The following is a 16,063-nucleotide window of genomic DNA, read 5'->3' as shown; positions in this document are numbered from 1 at the left end:
GTCAAAATTCCCCTCGAATATCCCTTACACGGGAGGAATTTCTCTTCTGTTTGCAACTGGGCTGTGATTCTCCTTTTTCTGTGACCTTGAAAGCCCTGATCTAGTTGGGAGATGTGATGGGCAAATAATAGGATTTTTCTTTCTGTTTTGTACACATGTGGTTGAATTCAGTTAAGTGCCTGCTTGATGCAATTCCATTGTAGTATTTGTCTTGGTTATGAGTGGGCAGGGTTAACGCTCAGGGTGGGCGACTGCAGCTACAGGGCACCATCCTCTCCTTCTCTGCAGCCTGCTGACCCTCTCCCTCTCCTGTAGGCTATGGACCCGGAGGATGACCCCTTGCTGCAGGATGTGTGGCTAGAGGAGGCGCAGGAAGAGGAGGAGGAAGCAACGGGTGAGGCCTTTAGGAGGGCCCAGAAGCCGGGGCCCCAAGCTGGGGCAGGGGGGCAGTGTTGCTGGCGGCACTGGACCTTGCCCTCCCGGCTCCCAGCGTCAGGCTTTTGGAATACACTGGGCTGGGCCTTCACCAATCCGTGCTGTGCGGGGCTGGTGCTCTTCCTCGGCTGCAGCATCCCCATGGCTCTTTCAGCCTTCATGTTCCTCTACTACCCGCCGCTGGACATTGACATCTCCTACAATGCCTTTGAGATCCGCAACCATGAGGCCTCCCAGCGTTTCGACGCCCTCGCGCTGGCGCTCAAATCCCAGTTTGGGTCCTGGGGGCGCAACCGGCGCGACCTGGCCGACTTCACTTCTGAGACGCTCCAACGCCTCATCACAGAGCAGTTGCAGCAGCTACATCCAGGCAATCGCTCACGGCCGGCCACCCGGGCCCCGTACCAGGTCCCTGCCGCGGTGCGGCTGGGCCCAGGACTGTGGGACACCTCCACCGCTCAGAAGCCAGCAGCCAATCGGAGTGGGCGTCTTCGGCGAGCGACTCCACCCCTGGGGAGCCTGGCAGCCAACCAGAGTGAAGCCCAGGTGAACCAGGGACTGGACAAGAATGGGCGGTGCCAACCCAGCGCCCCTCCCCCCACGGCGGCTGCGGCCAATCAGAGCCGTGCCCGCCGCGGCGCCTCGCGTTGGGACTACTCACGCTCCTATGTGAGCGCCAACACCCAGACGCACGCGCACTGGCGCATCGAGCTCATTTTCCTGGCGCGTGGCGACGCAGAGCGCAACATTTTCACGAGTGAGAGGCTGGTCACAATCCACGAGATTGAGCGCAAGATCATGGACCACCCGGGCTTCCGGGAGTTCTGCTGGAAGCCCCATGAAGTGCTGAAAGACCTGCCGCTCGGCTCCTACTCTTACTGCTCCCCGCCCAGCTCGCTCATGACCTACTTCTTTCCCACTGAGAGGGGTGGCAAGATTTACTATGATGGCATGGGCCAGGACCTGGCCGACATCCGGGGTGAGCAGCCCTGGGTGTGGGTGGGGTGGGGCCTGTAGGGACCAGGTCTGAAGGAGGCTGGAGGCGGGGCTTGTAAGGGGTGGAGACTGAGGGTAGGTGGGGCTTGTAAGGGAAGGGGGTGGTTAATGAGGCTGGGAGCGGGGCTTGGAGGTTAAGGGAAGGCTTGATTCTTGACTCAGTACTTTACAGACTGGTCGGAGGATGGGGTCGGAGTTGGCTGTGAGGTGGAGTCAGGCTGGAGCTGAGTGCTGGGCAGGCCTGGGGGCCATCATTGAGGAAGGGCAGGGAGCTGGGGTTGGGTGTAAGATGGGATCTGAGGGAGTTAAGGAAGGTTTGTGTGCACACCTGGATTGAGGGAGACTGGGAGTTATGCTGTGGCCAGAGTTAGGCTTGGGGTGGGGCTTGGGCGTGAGGTTGGTTAGAGGGAAAGTGGGGTGTGGTTACAGAGAACTGGCATCTGGAGAGAGGCTGGGGTTGCAGGAAGATCAAGGTGCATTAGTTTGAAGTACGTTAGGGATGGGACTTGAGAAAGGATGGGGAGGGGCCAGAGGTTGGCTGTGGAGGCGGGGCTTGGGTTTGCCTTTTAAGGGGCACATGGGCGGGGTTCTAAGCAGGTGGAGGTGGGACTGGGATGGGAAGGAGTTACAGGACTGCAGAGACTGAGCCTTTGAATTAGGTGAGGTTCAAGCTGAAATGAAGGTGTAAACTTAGTGGGAGCCGCCTGAGCATATCTGGGGGGCTGCTCCCCTTGGACAGCTGTGATTTCTCTAAACCATCCGTTCTGTTAGAGACAGTTGGAGGTAGCCCAAGCTGGGACAGTTTTCCATTTCCTCAGAAAGGGGGTGAGGTGTTGAGGAAGGCAGGATGACCCTGATGGAGGGTTGTTGGGAGCTGACCCACTGAGCTCCTTGGACCCCTTGACCTGTGCCCCTGCAGGCTCCCTAGAGCTGGCCATGACTCACCCGGAGTTCTACTGGTATGTGGACGAAGGCCTCTCTGCAGAAAACCTCAAGAGCTCCCTCCTGCGCAGCGAGATCCTCTTTGGAGCACCCCTGCCCAACTACTACTCGGTGGACGATCGCTGGGAGGAGCAGCAGGCTAAGTTTCAGAGCTTTGTGGTCACCTATGTGGCCATGCTGGCCAAGCAGTCCACTAGGTAGGCAGTTCAGCTGCACCCGGTGTGTGCCTGGCCTGTCCTTGTTTGTACCAGGAAAGGGCTGTATTAGCATAGGGAATTGGTTTCCAGGTGGTTCTTTTCTCATAAACCCCAGATCCCCTTACCTGCAACCTTTTCCCTAGGAGATCTTTCTTTTCAGATCAGGGGCAGAGCCAGATACATCCTCATCATCACTCTGACAGATGAAAGGACGCTTTTCCTGATCAGTGCTGATGGTTTAGTGAACATGACAGCTTTGGAGGAACTTCTGCCCTCGAGGTCTTTGGTATTGATTTTCTCCTGAGGTGGTGCTAGAAGGCTTTGTGGAAAGAGTATTGACCAGGGCATAAGGAGTTCCTCTCTGCTTCTACTATCCAGGGAGATAGTGGGCAAGTCACTTCACTTCTCTGGGCCTCTGATACTGGTAAAACGGGGATGATGACTCCTGCTACCCTTCTGCAGTCATTAGGAGGAGACGAACTAAGAGATATGAAAGAGCTTTTGGGCAGTGGGTGCTTTGATCATCCTCCAGCCCTTGGGATGTGTGTCTGAGAATACAAATGGGCCTCTCGCCACCAGGAAAGACCATTGGATAGCTCATCTGTCAGTCCTGCAGGGCAGTAACTCCAGTGCCTCTTGGTCCTCTGCCCTGACAAGTCATCCCCCGGCACAGGAGGAATGAATCTGACTGAAATACCCTCGTTCCTTTATTGAGCAACTACTGTAATAATCAGAGCTAACATTTATTGAGTGCTTACCCTGTGCCACACACTGTTCTGAGCCCCTTATACACACCATAAGCATCTTAACCATATTAAGTTATTAGGTTATTATGGATAACTTGTGGATTTGTTTCTTTGGTCTGTTCTTTCACTTGGTTTTTGGTCATGTGGTCCTACCTGTGAGTATGCCTGGTAATTTTTACTGAGTGATGAACATTATATATAAAAACATAGAGGTCCAGATGATGTTATTTCTTCCAGAGAAAGTTCATCCTTCCCTCCACTAGGCAGATGGAGTTGTGACTGATCACCTTAAATAGTCAGCAGTTACACAAAGTCGAGGCAGGTTTGCAATACTGAAAATTCTCAGCCTACCTCTAGTTTGCCCTTGGTTCTCTAAGATGTTCAACTGAGAGCCTGGAGTATTCTGCAGAGCCCCTTCCCCTGACAGGTTTCAGACCCTAATCTTTGTCTCTTGAAACTGCTAAAAATATCTCTACTCTGGTTTTTCAGAGCCTTTCTGCTTAGCTCTGTAGCCTCATACTCCACACAGCCCCAGTATTTGGCAGAAGTGCTGAGGAAGAAACTGGCTTTATGCTATGCTGGTCTGCAAGTCTCTGCCCAAAGCTCTGCTAGTTTTTCTGACTCCCCGCCTAGATTTTTACCCTCATGCCTGTGTTCAGAATCAGCAAATACCTCTAGGGTAAATGCAGCTGTAGAAGGGAAGCTTACCTTTTGTCGGTTCTTTGCTTTCTGGAGTCTTAGCCCTCTAGTTCTCATTGCTTCAGGAAGTCTCTAATGTCATTAAACAGATGACTTCTCAATTTTATCTGACTTTTTAGTAGTTCTAGGCAAGAATATTGTTCTTGCATGAGCTATTCCTTTCTACTTGAGAGTAAACGTTTGGGCCCATGTCTTTTTATAGCCAGTATCTAAGACAGGACCTGGAACCTAGAAGGCGTTCTATAAAAGCTATACAAATGAATGAATGAATAAACAATTGATTGAACTTTCAGTTTTCTACTCTAATGAAAGATCAATTAATCCATTTAGTTCAACAAAGTAGATAATCCAAAGATCTTTTCTACTTGGTTTTTAAATGTCCTGTTTGGTTTTTTAAACAGCTTTATTGAGGTATAATTGATATACAACCAGTTGCATATACTTAAAGTTTACAATTTGATTCGTTTTGACCCATGTATACACCATGAAACCTTCACCACCATCAGGATAATAAAGAGACCCGTCACCCCCAGAAGTTTATTCATGTCCCCTTGATAATCACTCCATCCTGCCTCACCTTGCCTTCCCACTGCCACCGCAGGACCACTTTCTGTTTTTTATCACCGTATATTCATTTTCATTTTCTAGAGTTTTATATACATGGCATCATATAGTATGCACACTTTTGATTGCTCTCTTTCATTCACTCAGCCTAATTATTTTGAATTGTATTCATGTTGTTGCATGTGTAGATGGTTTATTCTTTGTAAATGCTGAGTAGTATCCATTGTGTGGAGATGCCACCTTTTGTTCATCCACTCACCTGTTTATGGGTATTTGGGTTGTTTCCAGGTTTGGCTATTGCAGATAGAGCTGCTATGAACAAGCCTTTGTGTGAACAAGTGCTTTCATATGTCTTAGATAAATACCTAGGAGTGAAATGACTAGATCATATGGTAGGTGTGTGTTTAACTTTTTAAGAAACTGTCAAGTTGTTTTCCAGATTGGTTGTACCATTTTGCATTCCCACCCAGTGTATAAGAACTCCAGTTCCTCCACAACCTCTCTAACACTTGGTATGGTCAGTGTAAAAAATTTTAGCCATTCTACTAGGTGTGTGGTGATATCTCATTGCAATTTGAATTTGAATTTCCCTAATTACCAGTGATGTTCACATGCTTATTTGACATCCATTTATCTTCATTGGTGACTATTTAGATCTTTTGATCACTTTAAAACTGGTTTTACATTTAGATCTGTGATATTCCATTTTTAATTAATCTTTGTATATGTGCAAGGCATACACTATAAACACTTTGTATATATTGTAACATGCCGATATTTATTTATTATTTTTATATGACTGTCCAGTTGTTCCAGCATCATTTGTTGAAAAGATCATTCTTTCTTCACTGAATTGCCTTTGCATCTTGGACAAAAATCTTTTGTCCGTATATACGTGAGTCTGTTTCTGGATGCTCTGCTCTGTTCCATTGATCTATTTTTTATTTGCACACCAGTATTACACTGTCTTGATTATGGTGGCTTTATACCATGTCTTGTCCAAGTGTTAGTCTTCCAGCTTTGTTGTTCTTTTTCAAAGTTGTTTTAGTTATTCTAGGTCCTTCACATTTCCCTGTGAATTTTAGAATCAGCTTGTCCATTTCTCCAAATAAAAGTCAGCTGGGATCTTGATTATGATTGTGTCAAATACACAGGTCAGTTTGAGGGGAACTGACATCTTAACAATATTAGTCTTATGACTAATGAATGTGGTGTATATGATGTCTTTTGTCAGATTTATCCCTATTTCATATCCTTATGCTATTGTAAATGGTATTTTTTAAAAAATTTCATTTGAAAAGTGTTAGTTGCTAGCATATAGAAATATAATTGACTTTGGGTCCTGCAACCTTGCTAAGCTCCCTTATAAGTTCTAGAAGATTTTTGGTAGATTACATTTGATTTTCTACATAGTTAATTATGTCTTTTGCTAATAAAGACAGTTTTACTTCCTGCTTTCCAATTTGGATGCCTTTTATTTCTTTCTCTTGCCTGAATGCACTGGCTAGAACATCCAGTACAATGTTGAATAAGTGATGAGAATGGAGAACCCTGTATTATCCCTGACCGGATTATGTAGGTTTTTTGTACATGTCCTTTGTCAGGTTAAGGAAGTTCCCTTCTATTCCTAATTTGCTGGTGTCTTTTTTTTTTTTAATCAGTAAGGAATATTCAGTTTTCTCAAATGTTTTTTCTGCATCTAGAGAGAGATCATACAGTATTTCTTTTTTAGTTTAATATGGTGAATTACGTTGATTGAGTTTTTAATTTTAAGCCGTCCTTGCATTCTTAGGGTAAATCCCCCTTGGTCATGATCTATCATCCTTTTTATATAGTGTTAGATTCTATTTGTATTCTTTGTTCATTGGTATATGTTCATGATGGATACTAGGCTGTAGTTTTCTTGTAATATCTCTGTTTGATTTTGGTATCAAAATGTTTTACAGAATGAGGTGGAAAGTATTCTCCTCTCTTCAGCTGTCTGGAGAGTTTGTATCGAACTGGTATTATTCTTCCTCAAACATTTGATAGAATTCACCAGTGAAACTGTCTGGATCTGGAGTTTTCTTTATGGGAATGTTTTAACTACAAATTCAATTCTTAAGTATACATATAGGGCTATTAAAGTTATTTCTATATTCTTGCACAAGCTTTGGTAGTATATTTCATTAAAATGTCAAAGTGATTCATAATATTCCCTTATTATCTTTGAATATTTATAAAAACTGTAGTGATGTCCCTTCTTTCATGTGTGTTTTATCTCCTTTTTTCGTGATCAGTCTGGCTAGAAGTTTATCAATCTCATTGATCTTCTCAAAGAACTAGCTTTTGGTTTCATGGATTTTTCTTTAGTGTCTTTCTGTTTGTTTATTTATATATTTATGCTCTGATCTTCATTATTTCCTTTCTTACACCTACTTTATATATAATTTCCTCTTGCTCTTCTTTCTTGCAGTAGAAACTGAGGTCATTGATTTGAAAGCTTTCTCCTTTTCTAATATGGGTGTTTATTGCTATAGAATCACCTTTGAGCATTGTTTTAGCTCATCTCACACTTTTTGACATATGCTTTCATTTTCATTCAATTCAGAATACTTTCAGTTTTCCCTTTTGATCTCTTCTTTGACCCTTGTATTATTTAAAAATGTGTCAGTCTCCAAATATTTATGAATTTCCCAGATAGTGTTTTGTTGCTCATTTTGAATTTAATTCTATCATGGTCAGAGAACATGCTTTGTATGACTTAGGTTATTCTAAATTTATTGAGTTTTGTTTTATGGTCCAGAGTATGGTCTGTCTTGCTAAATGTTCCCTGTGCACTTGAAAAGAATGTATATTTTGCTGTTGTTCGGTGGCGTATTCTATAAAAGTCAATTAAGTCAAGTTGGTTGATTATGTTGTTCAAGTCTTCTATATCCTTACTGATCTTCTGTCTAATTGTTCTAGCAATCATTGAGAAAAGGGGTTTTGAAATGTTCAACTATAATTGCAGGTTTGTCTATTTCTTTTTTTATTTCTATCAGTTTTTGCTTCATGTATTTTAAAGCTCTGTTGTTAGGTCCAAAGCATGTAGTATTGTATTCTTTTAATGAACTGAGCCCTTTATCATTTTTAAATTACTTTCTTTATCCCTAGTAGTATTCTTTGCTCTGAAATTGATTTCATTTGTTATTAATGTAACCACTCCAGCTTTCTTTTGATTCATGTCAGCGTGGTATATTTTTTTCTGCACTTTTGTTTTTAACCATTTGTGTCTATATTTAAAGTGAGTTTCTTGTAGGCAGCTGGGTCTTGATTTTTTAAAATCTAATCTGACTGTCTCTGCCTTTTAATTGGGGTGTTTAGACCATTTACAGTTAATGCATTGTTAATATGGTTAGACCTAAGACTATTTTATTTTATTCTCTTTGTCCCATATATTCTCAGTTCCCTTTTTCCTCTCTTCTGCCTTCTTTTAGACTGAGAATTTTTTATTCCATTTTATTTCCTTTGTTGTTTTTTTAGCTCTAAATATTTAGTTTAGTGGTTGCTTTAAGGTTTATAGTATACATCCTTAAATTATCAGTGTATCTTCAAATGATGTTAAACCACTTCATGTATAGTGTATACTATATATGAAAAGTATACCACCATTTCCTTCTTCCTGGCCTTTATGCTATTGTTGTCATATATTTTATTTTCATATATGTTATAAACCCCATGCCACATTATTATTATTTCTGTTTAAACAGTCAGTTATCTTTTTAAAAGATTTTAAGAATAAGAAAATAAGAATAAGAATAAGAATTTTCATAAGAATAAGAAAATTTTGTACATTTATTCATGTTGTTACCATTTCCAGTCCTTTTTATTCCTTTGTGTAGATGTATATTTCCATCTGTAATCATTTTCCTTCTGCCTGAAGGACTTCCTTTAACATCTCTTGTAGTGCAGGTGTACTGGAGATGAATTCTTTCAGCTTTTTAAAAAATTTATTTATTTTTGGCTGCGTTCGGTCTTAGTTGCTGTGTGCAGGCTTTGTCTAGTTGTGGCAAGTGAGGGCTATTCTTCATTGCGGTGCGCAGGCGTCTCATTGGGGTGGCTTCTCTTGTTGCAGAGCACAGGCTCTAGGTGTGCAGGCTTCAGTAGTTGTGGCATGCAGGCTCAGTAGTTGTGGTTCCCAGGCTCTAGAGTGCAGGCTCAGTAGTTGTGGCGCACGGGCTTAGTTGCTCCACGGCATGTGGGATCTTCCAGGACCAGGGCCCGAACCTGTGTACCCTGCATCGACAGGCAGATTCTTAACCACTGTGCCACCAGGGAAGCCCCCTTTCAGCTTTTGTATACTGAAAAAGTCTTTATCTTGCCTTTGTTTTTGAAATATATTTTTCAAGATACAGAATTCTGGGTATAGAATTCTGGGTTGACTTTTTCCCCAGTTGGTAAAGGACCTTGCTCCATCATCTTCTCACTTGCATTGTTTCTGAAGAGAAATCTGCTGTTATCCTTATTTTTGTTCCTCTGTGTGTAATGCATCTTTTTCCTCAGGCTGCTTTTAAGATTTTATCTTGGTCACTGATTTTGAGCAATTTGATTATGATGTGCATTGTTGTTGTTTTATTCATGGTTTTGGGGGGCTTGGGGTCCATTGTTTGAGCCTTTTGAATCAGTGGGTTTATAGTTTTCATCAAGTTTGGAAAACTTTCAGCCTCTTTTGAGAAGTCACTAACCCATATATTAGGCTGCAGTGAAGCCTGGAAACTCTCTCAAGCCAGTAAGTCATGGTAAGCATAGGGTCCATTTTGCTTCTCACCTCTCAGCGATCACCATTCTTTGTTATCTCATGTCTCATGTATTTTCTATGGTTTTCACTAGTTTCACTGGGAAGGTAAATCTAGATTTCACCTTGTTACTCCATCTTGGCCAGAAGCAGATCTCACTCCTGTTTGTATTTTAAAACCCAACTTGACCGGCTTGGTGAAGTTTTTCTTATTAAGAACAACTGCTGTTAAATGCACACTAGCGGTGTAAAACAGTATCTGGAAGCTGGTTTGAGTTTAGAATTTTGCTGTGGATAATTGAGAATTGGAAGGTGACATAGAATTTGGCTATAATTGATTATTATTTGTGTAGAGCAGTGGCCTCAACCTCACTGATAATTCAGTCCCACCCCAGACATTCTGATTTCATTTGTCTAGAGTATGGCCTGGACATCAGGATTTTTGGAAGTCCCTCAGGTGGTCATAATGTACAGCCAAGGTAAAGAGACACTGGTGAGGTGGATGGCTCCCAGGCCTCCTCTATCTCTGATCCACTCCGTCTTTCCTCTCTCTGTGTCCTCCCTCCTTCAGCAAAGTGCAGGTTCTGTATGGGGGGACGGACCTCTTTGATTACGAGGTTCGCAGAACCTTCAACAATGACATGCTCCTGGCCTTCATCAGCAGCAGCTGCATTGCCGCCCTCGTCTACATTCTCACCTCCTGCTCAGGTAGGGTTTCTTCAGAAGCCCCGCGTGGAGCCAGCCCCTTCTCTTCTTCCAGTGTGCTTCTCTCTGGACAAAGCCTTCCTGCTCAGGAATGCCGGAAATGGTCTTGAATCCACTATGTCGGAACTGGTGGGGGGAGGGGTGCTCAGACATCACCTTCTAACCCCAGGCAGGTAGACTGAGGTTCAGAGGCAGGTTGGGCCATGCCCAAGAGCCCCCATCCCCATGACCTCCCACAGTTGAACCTGTTTCCCTTTGACCATCTTTTTCTTGCCGATAAACTTGCTGATAAGTTTTGGGGAGTCTGGAGTATCGGACACCTTATGAATTATTCTGTAGCTTGTTCTATAGTCCCAGTCAGCTGCCCTTAGTCCCCCAGTTTACTTTTCCACCACCATCTCCCCATATACCCTAGCTGCTTCTTTCTGCATATACAGTAGGTACTCCCGGTTGCTCAAGTGAATGAGAGATTGGTCGTACCTTCAAAAATGGAAAAGACATTCATTCATCCATGTAACAGATATTGATGGGGCACCAACTATGTGCCAGATGCTCTAAGGTGCCAGGGATCCAGACACGTGGTGAACATCACAGACACACTTCCTACCCCCATGGAACCTCTAGTCTACTGGGGTGACAGATGTACATATGTAATAATTCCCCACTAGCACTTGAGACAAGTTCTGCAAAGATGAACCTACTCAAAAACGGCTTCATTTGCCCCTCAGGCCTCCTGCCCAGCCCCTTCTCTGGGTGCAGAAAGCTGTGCTGGGCTCAGATAGGGTGGTAGAGGTACTCCCTGGGGTTGGGGGGTGTGAGGCAGGACCCAGCAGGGGCCAGGGACACTGAAGAGGTGCGCTCCTCTGGGTCCACCCACTCCATCCGTCCCCTGTGCTTCTTGCCCTGCCCAGTGTTCCTGTCCTTCTTCGGAATTGCCAGCATCGGCCTCAGCTGCCTGGTGGCACTCTTCCTGTACCATGTGGTCTTTGGTATCCAGTACCTGGGCATCCTCAATGGGGTGGCTGCCTTCGTGATAGTGGGCATTGGTGAGTTGCCTCTGTTGCCATGGTAATGGGCCTTGGGAACTCTGTCCCCAAAAGGGCCTTCTTCCAGGAGGCAAAGCCTGGCTTCCATGGGGGCTCCAGAAAGTCCCCTTCCAGACCTCGGAGCCTTGGAATTGGGGTGGTGGGTGGGTAGAATACGAGTGGTGGGGGATCCTTGGCATATGATAGGTGGAGCCCCCACGGGCTGGAAGGAATGGGTAGCTCTTCTGGGTGGAGGTTAAGAATGGTGGGAAAGGTGGGAAGGGGGCTGAGGTTTGGAGGAAAGGGCCCGGTGCTGGTGGGGACGGGGGTGAGGAGCCAGGAGCATGGAGGGTGGGGCTTGGGTTCCTGGCCCAGGCTGGGTCTGACCATGGACACAGCAGAATGACCCTGAGCCCTGCTGGCCCGGGGCTCCCTCCCACAGGCGTGGACGATGTCTTTGTATTCATCAACACCTACCGCCAGGCCACCCACCTGGAAGACCCGCAGCTGCGGATGACCCATACCATTCAGACGGCGGGCAAGGCCACCTTCTTCACCTCCCTGACCACGGCCGCCGCCTATGCAGCTAACGTCTTCTCCCAGGTGGGAGCCCGCCCTCCCCCCGCCCTGACCTCCCCATCCCTCCCGTGCACGCCTGGCCCCGGTCTCTGCTCTGCCTACCCGCCCCTTCTCTTGGGGCCACGCAGCCTCTGCCTCAAGGCTCCTGCCACGTCCCTAGAGTCCATTCTTTTCTCATTTTTTAAAAAAATTTTAATGGAGTAGAGTTGATTTAGAGTGTTGTGTTAGTTGCTGGTGTACAGCAAAGTGAATCAGTTATACATTTACATATATCCACTCTTTTTTAGATTCTTTTCCCATATAGGCCATTACAGAGTATTCAGTAGAGTTCCTTGTGCTCTACAGTAGGTCCTTATTAGTTATCTATTTTATATATAGTAGTGTGTGTATGTCAATCCCAGTCTCCCAATTTACCCCTCCCCCGCTTAGAGTCCATTTTTGCTACTAGCCGTCATTACTAGAACTTAACCAATGGGAGAATTATAATAATACAAATAGTGTTTCTTACTGATGCTCGTTAATGATAATCCAACCTCCGTCCTGAAGGGCGTTTGGCAGTTTCCAGAGGCCCCCGGCTGGTAAGTGGTGAGCCTGCCCATGTCTGCTGAGCGGGGTCCAGGGCCTTCTCCACCCACTGGCTTCACGCCACATGGTCATGCCTCACACTCACTTTTCTCTCGCTGACCCCACGCTCCTTCACGTCTGAGTTGGGCTCAGGAGAAGGATCTTAGGCCAGGTCCTTGGTGCCAACAGAGCCTAGAGGACAGTGAGCCTGCCTGAATCTGAGAGGTTTTGTGACTGGGCTGAGGATCCTGTCTAGAAACCACTAGGTGCTTTGGGATTCTCCAGGCCTTCCTAGAGAACCACATCCAGAAAACAGGCAGAGCTGGGTTCACATCCCACCTCTGCCATTTTCTGGCTGTGTGGCCTTCAGCAGGTTGTTTAACCTCTCTGAGCCTCGCTTTCCTCATGTGTGGATCATCCGGGACTGACATGAGATGACTGTGAAAGTGTTTCACAAACAGTGAAGGCCTGTCTGCTTGTGGGCTACAGTTTCCTTCTGACTGCCACACCCCGTGCAGGCCCCTGTGACCCTGCGCAGGGAGCACACCCAGCCTCCCTATTCCCATCACAGCAGCTTTCCCTCCCTTCCCCCTCGCTGACCCGTGGCCTGCTCCAGCAGGGCACGTCTTCCTCTGTCCTTCATGTAATCACAGTTATGGAGCGCTTGCTCTGTGCTGAGCACTGTTCCGGGCAGAGGGCTGCAGTGTGGACCAGAGGTGGGACTCTTCCTCCCCTGCCCTGCCCCTGGCACCAGCCCGGCCCTCTGACCACCTCCTAGGCCAGTGCCTCTGTTCCAGCAGCCCCGGCCTCCTCATCCTGCCTCAGTCTGAGGGTGGTCGGGGGTCCTGAGTGCCTCGCTGCAGAGCCCCCAGGCCCCCTGGGCTCCAGGCCTGGTGGTCCCACATGCCCCCTCTACTTCCCCATTGCCAGATCCCGGCCGTCCACGACTTCGGCCTGTTCATGTCTCTCATCGTGTCCTGCTGCTGGCTGGCTGTGCTCTTCACCATGCCTGCTGCCCTGGGCATCTGGAGCCTTTATATGGCGCCGCTGGAGACTGCCTGCCAGACCAGGTGAGCCAGGCAGGGGGGCGCGTCCTCCTCTCACAGAATACCCGTAGCAGGCCCTTGGGGGGCCATTCAGCACACCCTCCTCTCTCCCAAGAGCCTCGTGATTCACCACTGAGCACCTTCCGTGTGCCCAGTCCTATGCTGGGCACTACTGGGGGAGCAGAGGAAGAAGAGAATCCTGTCCAGCAGTTACACCTGACCACCTACTATGTGCCAGGAAGTGGGCAATGAGCTTTCGTACGAGATCTTACTGCCACCCTCCCCAAGGACCCTGGCAGCTGGGTCCTCTTAGTTCACCCATTTTATAGACAAGCAAACAGAGGCTTGGAGCAGTTGGGCAACTTTCTCAAGGTTACCCATTTAATAGGCAGTGGAGCTGAGATTTAGACCACATAACCTGACTCCGGATCCCATGCTCTTAGCCGCCACGTTAAGTGTCCTCAAGGTTAGGACCTTGAGGTCCTAACCTCCCCTCCTGGGAGAGGAACAATATTTAGGTGCAGTGAGTGGTGTGCAGAGTTGAATGGATCAGCCCGGAGCTGCTGCTGAAGGTCTAGGGGTTGGGGGTCTCGTGGGCCAGGTGGTCAGTGGCGGGGGGTGGGGGGGTGGGGACAGTGACCAAATGGAATCCAGCCTGGGTGGCTGCTGGGGTTGGGAGTCCTGAGGAATGATGGAGGGTCTGGGCTTGGGGCAGGGCATGCATGGGCAGGACTGTCAGGGGTCCATGACAGCATCCACCTGACCATGGTGAGCCAAGGAGGGGCAGCGAGGAGCTCAGACTCGGGCCTGGGACACACTCAGCTCTCCCACACACACCCCCTGCTTCAGGGCCACCATGTATGGTGGTACGGGTTGGGCACTGGACAAGGGCACTCTGGCCAAGGCACAGTGGTCTGCACGATAGACGTTCAGATTTGACTATTTCTATGACAGTTTTGTGACATAGAAGCAAAGTGTCTCGGGTAAAGGGCTCCTTGTTTCTAATCTCTACAGAGACCCCAACTAAGCCCGCCCTGTCCCGCCCGCCAGTCTGGGGGCAGTGGACGCAGCAGTCTTCCAGTCCTGGGCTCCAGCCTCAGCCTCTTTGCCTGGCGGCTGCGGACCCTTGGACGTGTTACCTAACCTCTCTGCATCTCAGCTTCCTGTTCTATAAAATGGGTACATGTCACCCCGTGAGGATTCATGAGAGAATCTTACTCACCGCCTGGCACATAGTATTCCTGGCACATTCACCGCGTGCATTGTTCTTGTCCCCAGTCCCTAGGGTGAGCCTTGTCTCCCTCACATTCACTCCAGCCGAGGCCTCAGCTACGTCCTCAGCCCAGCCCCGCTTCCCCGTCCTCCTGGTGTCAGGGCCCTGGGCACACGATGTGGGAGACATGATTCCCCTGCTTTGGTCACCTTGATGCTTGGGCTGCGAGTCATCGTCCCCTCTCCCTGGGTAATGGCTGCTGTCACCATTTGTGTCCCCAGAGGAAGAGTGGCACCCAAGGGCCCCAGGGCTAGAGAGGACTCAGGTGCAGGCTCCTGGAAACCTGTGATGAGTGTCCTATGTGAGCTGTCGGCAGCGGTGTGATACCTGGGTTCACATGTAGCCGGGACCTTCGCCCCCTTCCCTGGACACCCAGGACTCACCCCCTCCTCCCACTGTCTCCACAGCTGCCACCAGAAGTGCGGCTGCAGGAGCTCCCTGCATTTCCCCGGGGACGTGTTTGCTGCTGCTGAGCGGGCTGGGGGCAGCCCTGCTCAGGGCCCCGTGCCCTACCTGGATGATGACATCCCCTTGCTCAATGTGGAGGAGGAGCCAGGTGAGAGCTGGTGCGGGCCTCCCGCTGAGCCTGCCGGGACCCAGGGGCTGCCTCGGCCAGGGGAAGTAGCCCTTGGCGAGCTGGTATGAGGACAGGCTGGTCCTGAGAGGAGGGCAGGATGAGATCCCCATCGAGCGTTTGGGCTTCCCTGGAGAGGGCAGGGACCAGGGTGGGCTCTGACCCGCTTCTGGGCCGGCCCTCTGACAGGCCGCTGCTCTGCCCTGGCAGTGTCGCTGGAGCTGGGAGACGCGTCCCTGGTGTCTGTGCCCCCCAAGGGCCTGAAGCCAGCCCCCGATGGGGGCAGCCGGGGGCAGCTCATCGCCCAGCTGCAGGAGCTGCTGCACCACTGGGTCCTGTGGTCGGCCGTCAAGAGCCGTTGGGTGATTGTGGGTAAGTGGGCTCTCCACTCTCCTTTCCCCCATCTTGCAGCTTCTCCCAGTGCCTAAGGTGTGGGGGACAGACCCCACCCCATGCAAAGAACGTGCAGGCATTGGGAGCCCACCCATGTTCCCCAAATGAGCTAGAGGTCAGAAACCTGGGCTGGTGTCCCTCACTCTCGGAGCTTTACCCCGCTTCCTGTGTAGAATAAAGCTGGTTCCACGACAGCTGTTGCTTATTGAGCACCTACTATGTGCCAGTCGTGAGGCTGGGCAGCAGAGCAGAGCGCCCAGTGCTTGGGCTCTGGATTTAGACCAGCTTGGCTAAGTTGGAATCCTAATTCTGCTGTGTACTAGCAGTGTCACCTTGACTGTGCCAGTTAGTCTGAGCCTCCGTTCCCTGTCCTATGAGTGAGGATAAGAATAGTATCTATCTACTAAGGCAGCTGTGAGGAAAGCCACAGCGTATGTAAAGAACTGAGCCCAGCGCAAGGCATGTAGTAAGTGCTCAACGAAAGTTAAGTGCTGCTATTGCTATTATTATCATTATTATCATCACTGCCTGTATTCAGGTCTGTGTAAGATCGAGTGGATATGCTGGCT

General features: G+C 48.2%; 1 protein-coding gene across 1 annotated transcript in view; it reads left to right on the top strand.

Annotated features, from left to right (window-relative positions):
- Positions 1–318: 318 nt before the first annotated feature.
- The window catches only part of DISP3 (dispatched RND transporter family member 3), a gene marked incomplete at both ends in the record, with an annotated part of 29,358 nt that continues 13,613 nt past the window's right edge, over positions 319–16,063 (top strand). The window contains 8 exons of the mRNA XM_082832915.1: positions 319–1,414; positions 2,351–2,570; positions 9,907–10,043; positions 10,952–11,086; positions 11,508–11,668; positions 13,139–13,278; positions 14,935–15,083; positions 15,312–15,473. Of these exons, the coding sequence (XP_082689041.1) occupies positions 319–1,414; positions 2,351–2,570; positions 9,907–10,043; positions 10,952–11,086; positions 11,508–11,668; positions 13,139–13,278; positions 14,935–15,083; positions 15,312–15,473 (2,200 nt within the window). The remainder of the gene's footprint in view (positions 1,415–2,350; positions 2,571–9,906; positions 10,044–10,951; positions 11,087–11,507; positions 11,669–13,138; positions 13,279–14,934; positions 15,084–15,311; positions 15,474–16,063) is intronic.

This window comes from Leucopleurus acutus (assembly GCF_964270905.1).
Source record: "Leucopleurus acutus genome assembly, chromosome: 2".
Classification (NCBI taxonomy): Eukaryota; Metazoa; Chordata; class Mammalia; order Artiodactyla; family Delphinidae; genus Leucopleurus; species Leucopleurus acutus.
Note: the sequence above shows the minus strand (reverse complement) of the source record. Positions and strands in the feature narration are given on the sequence as shown.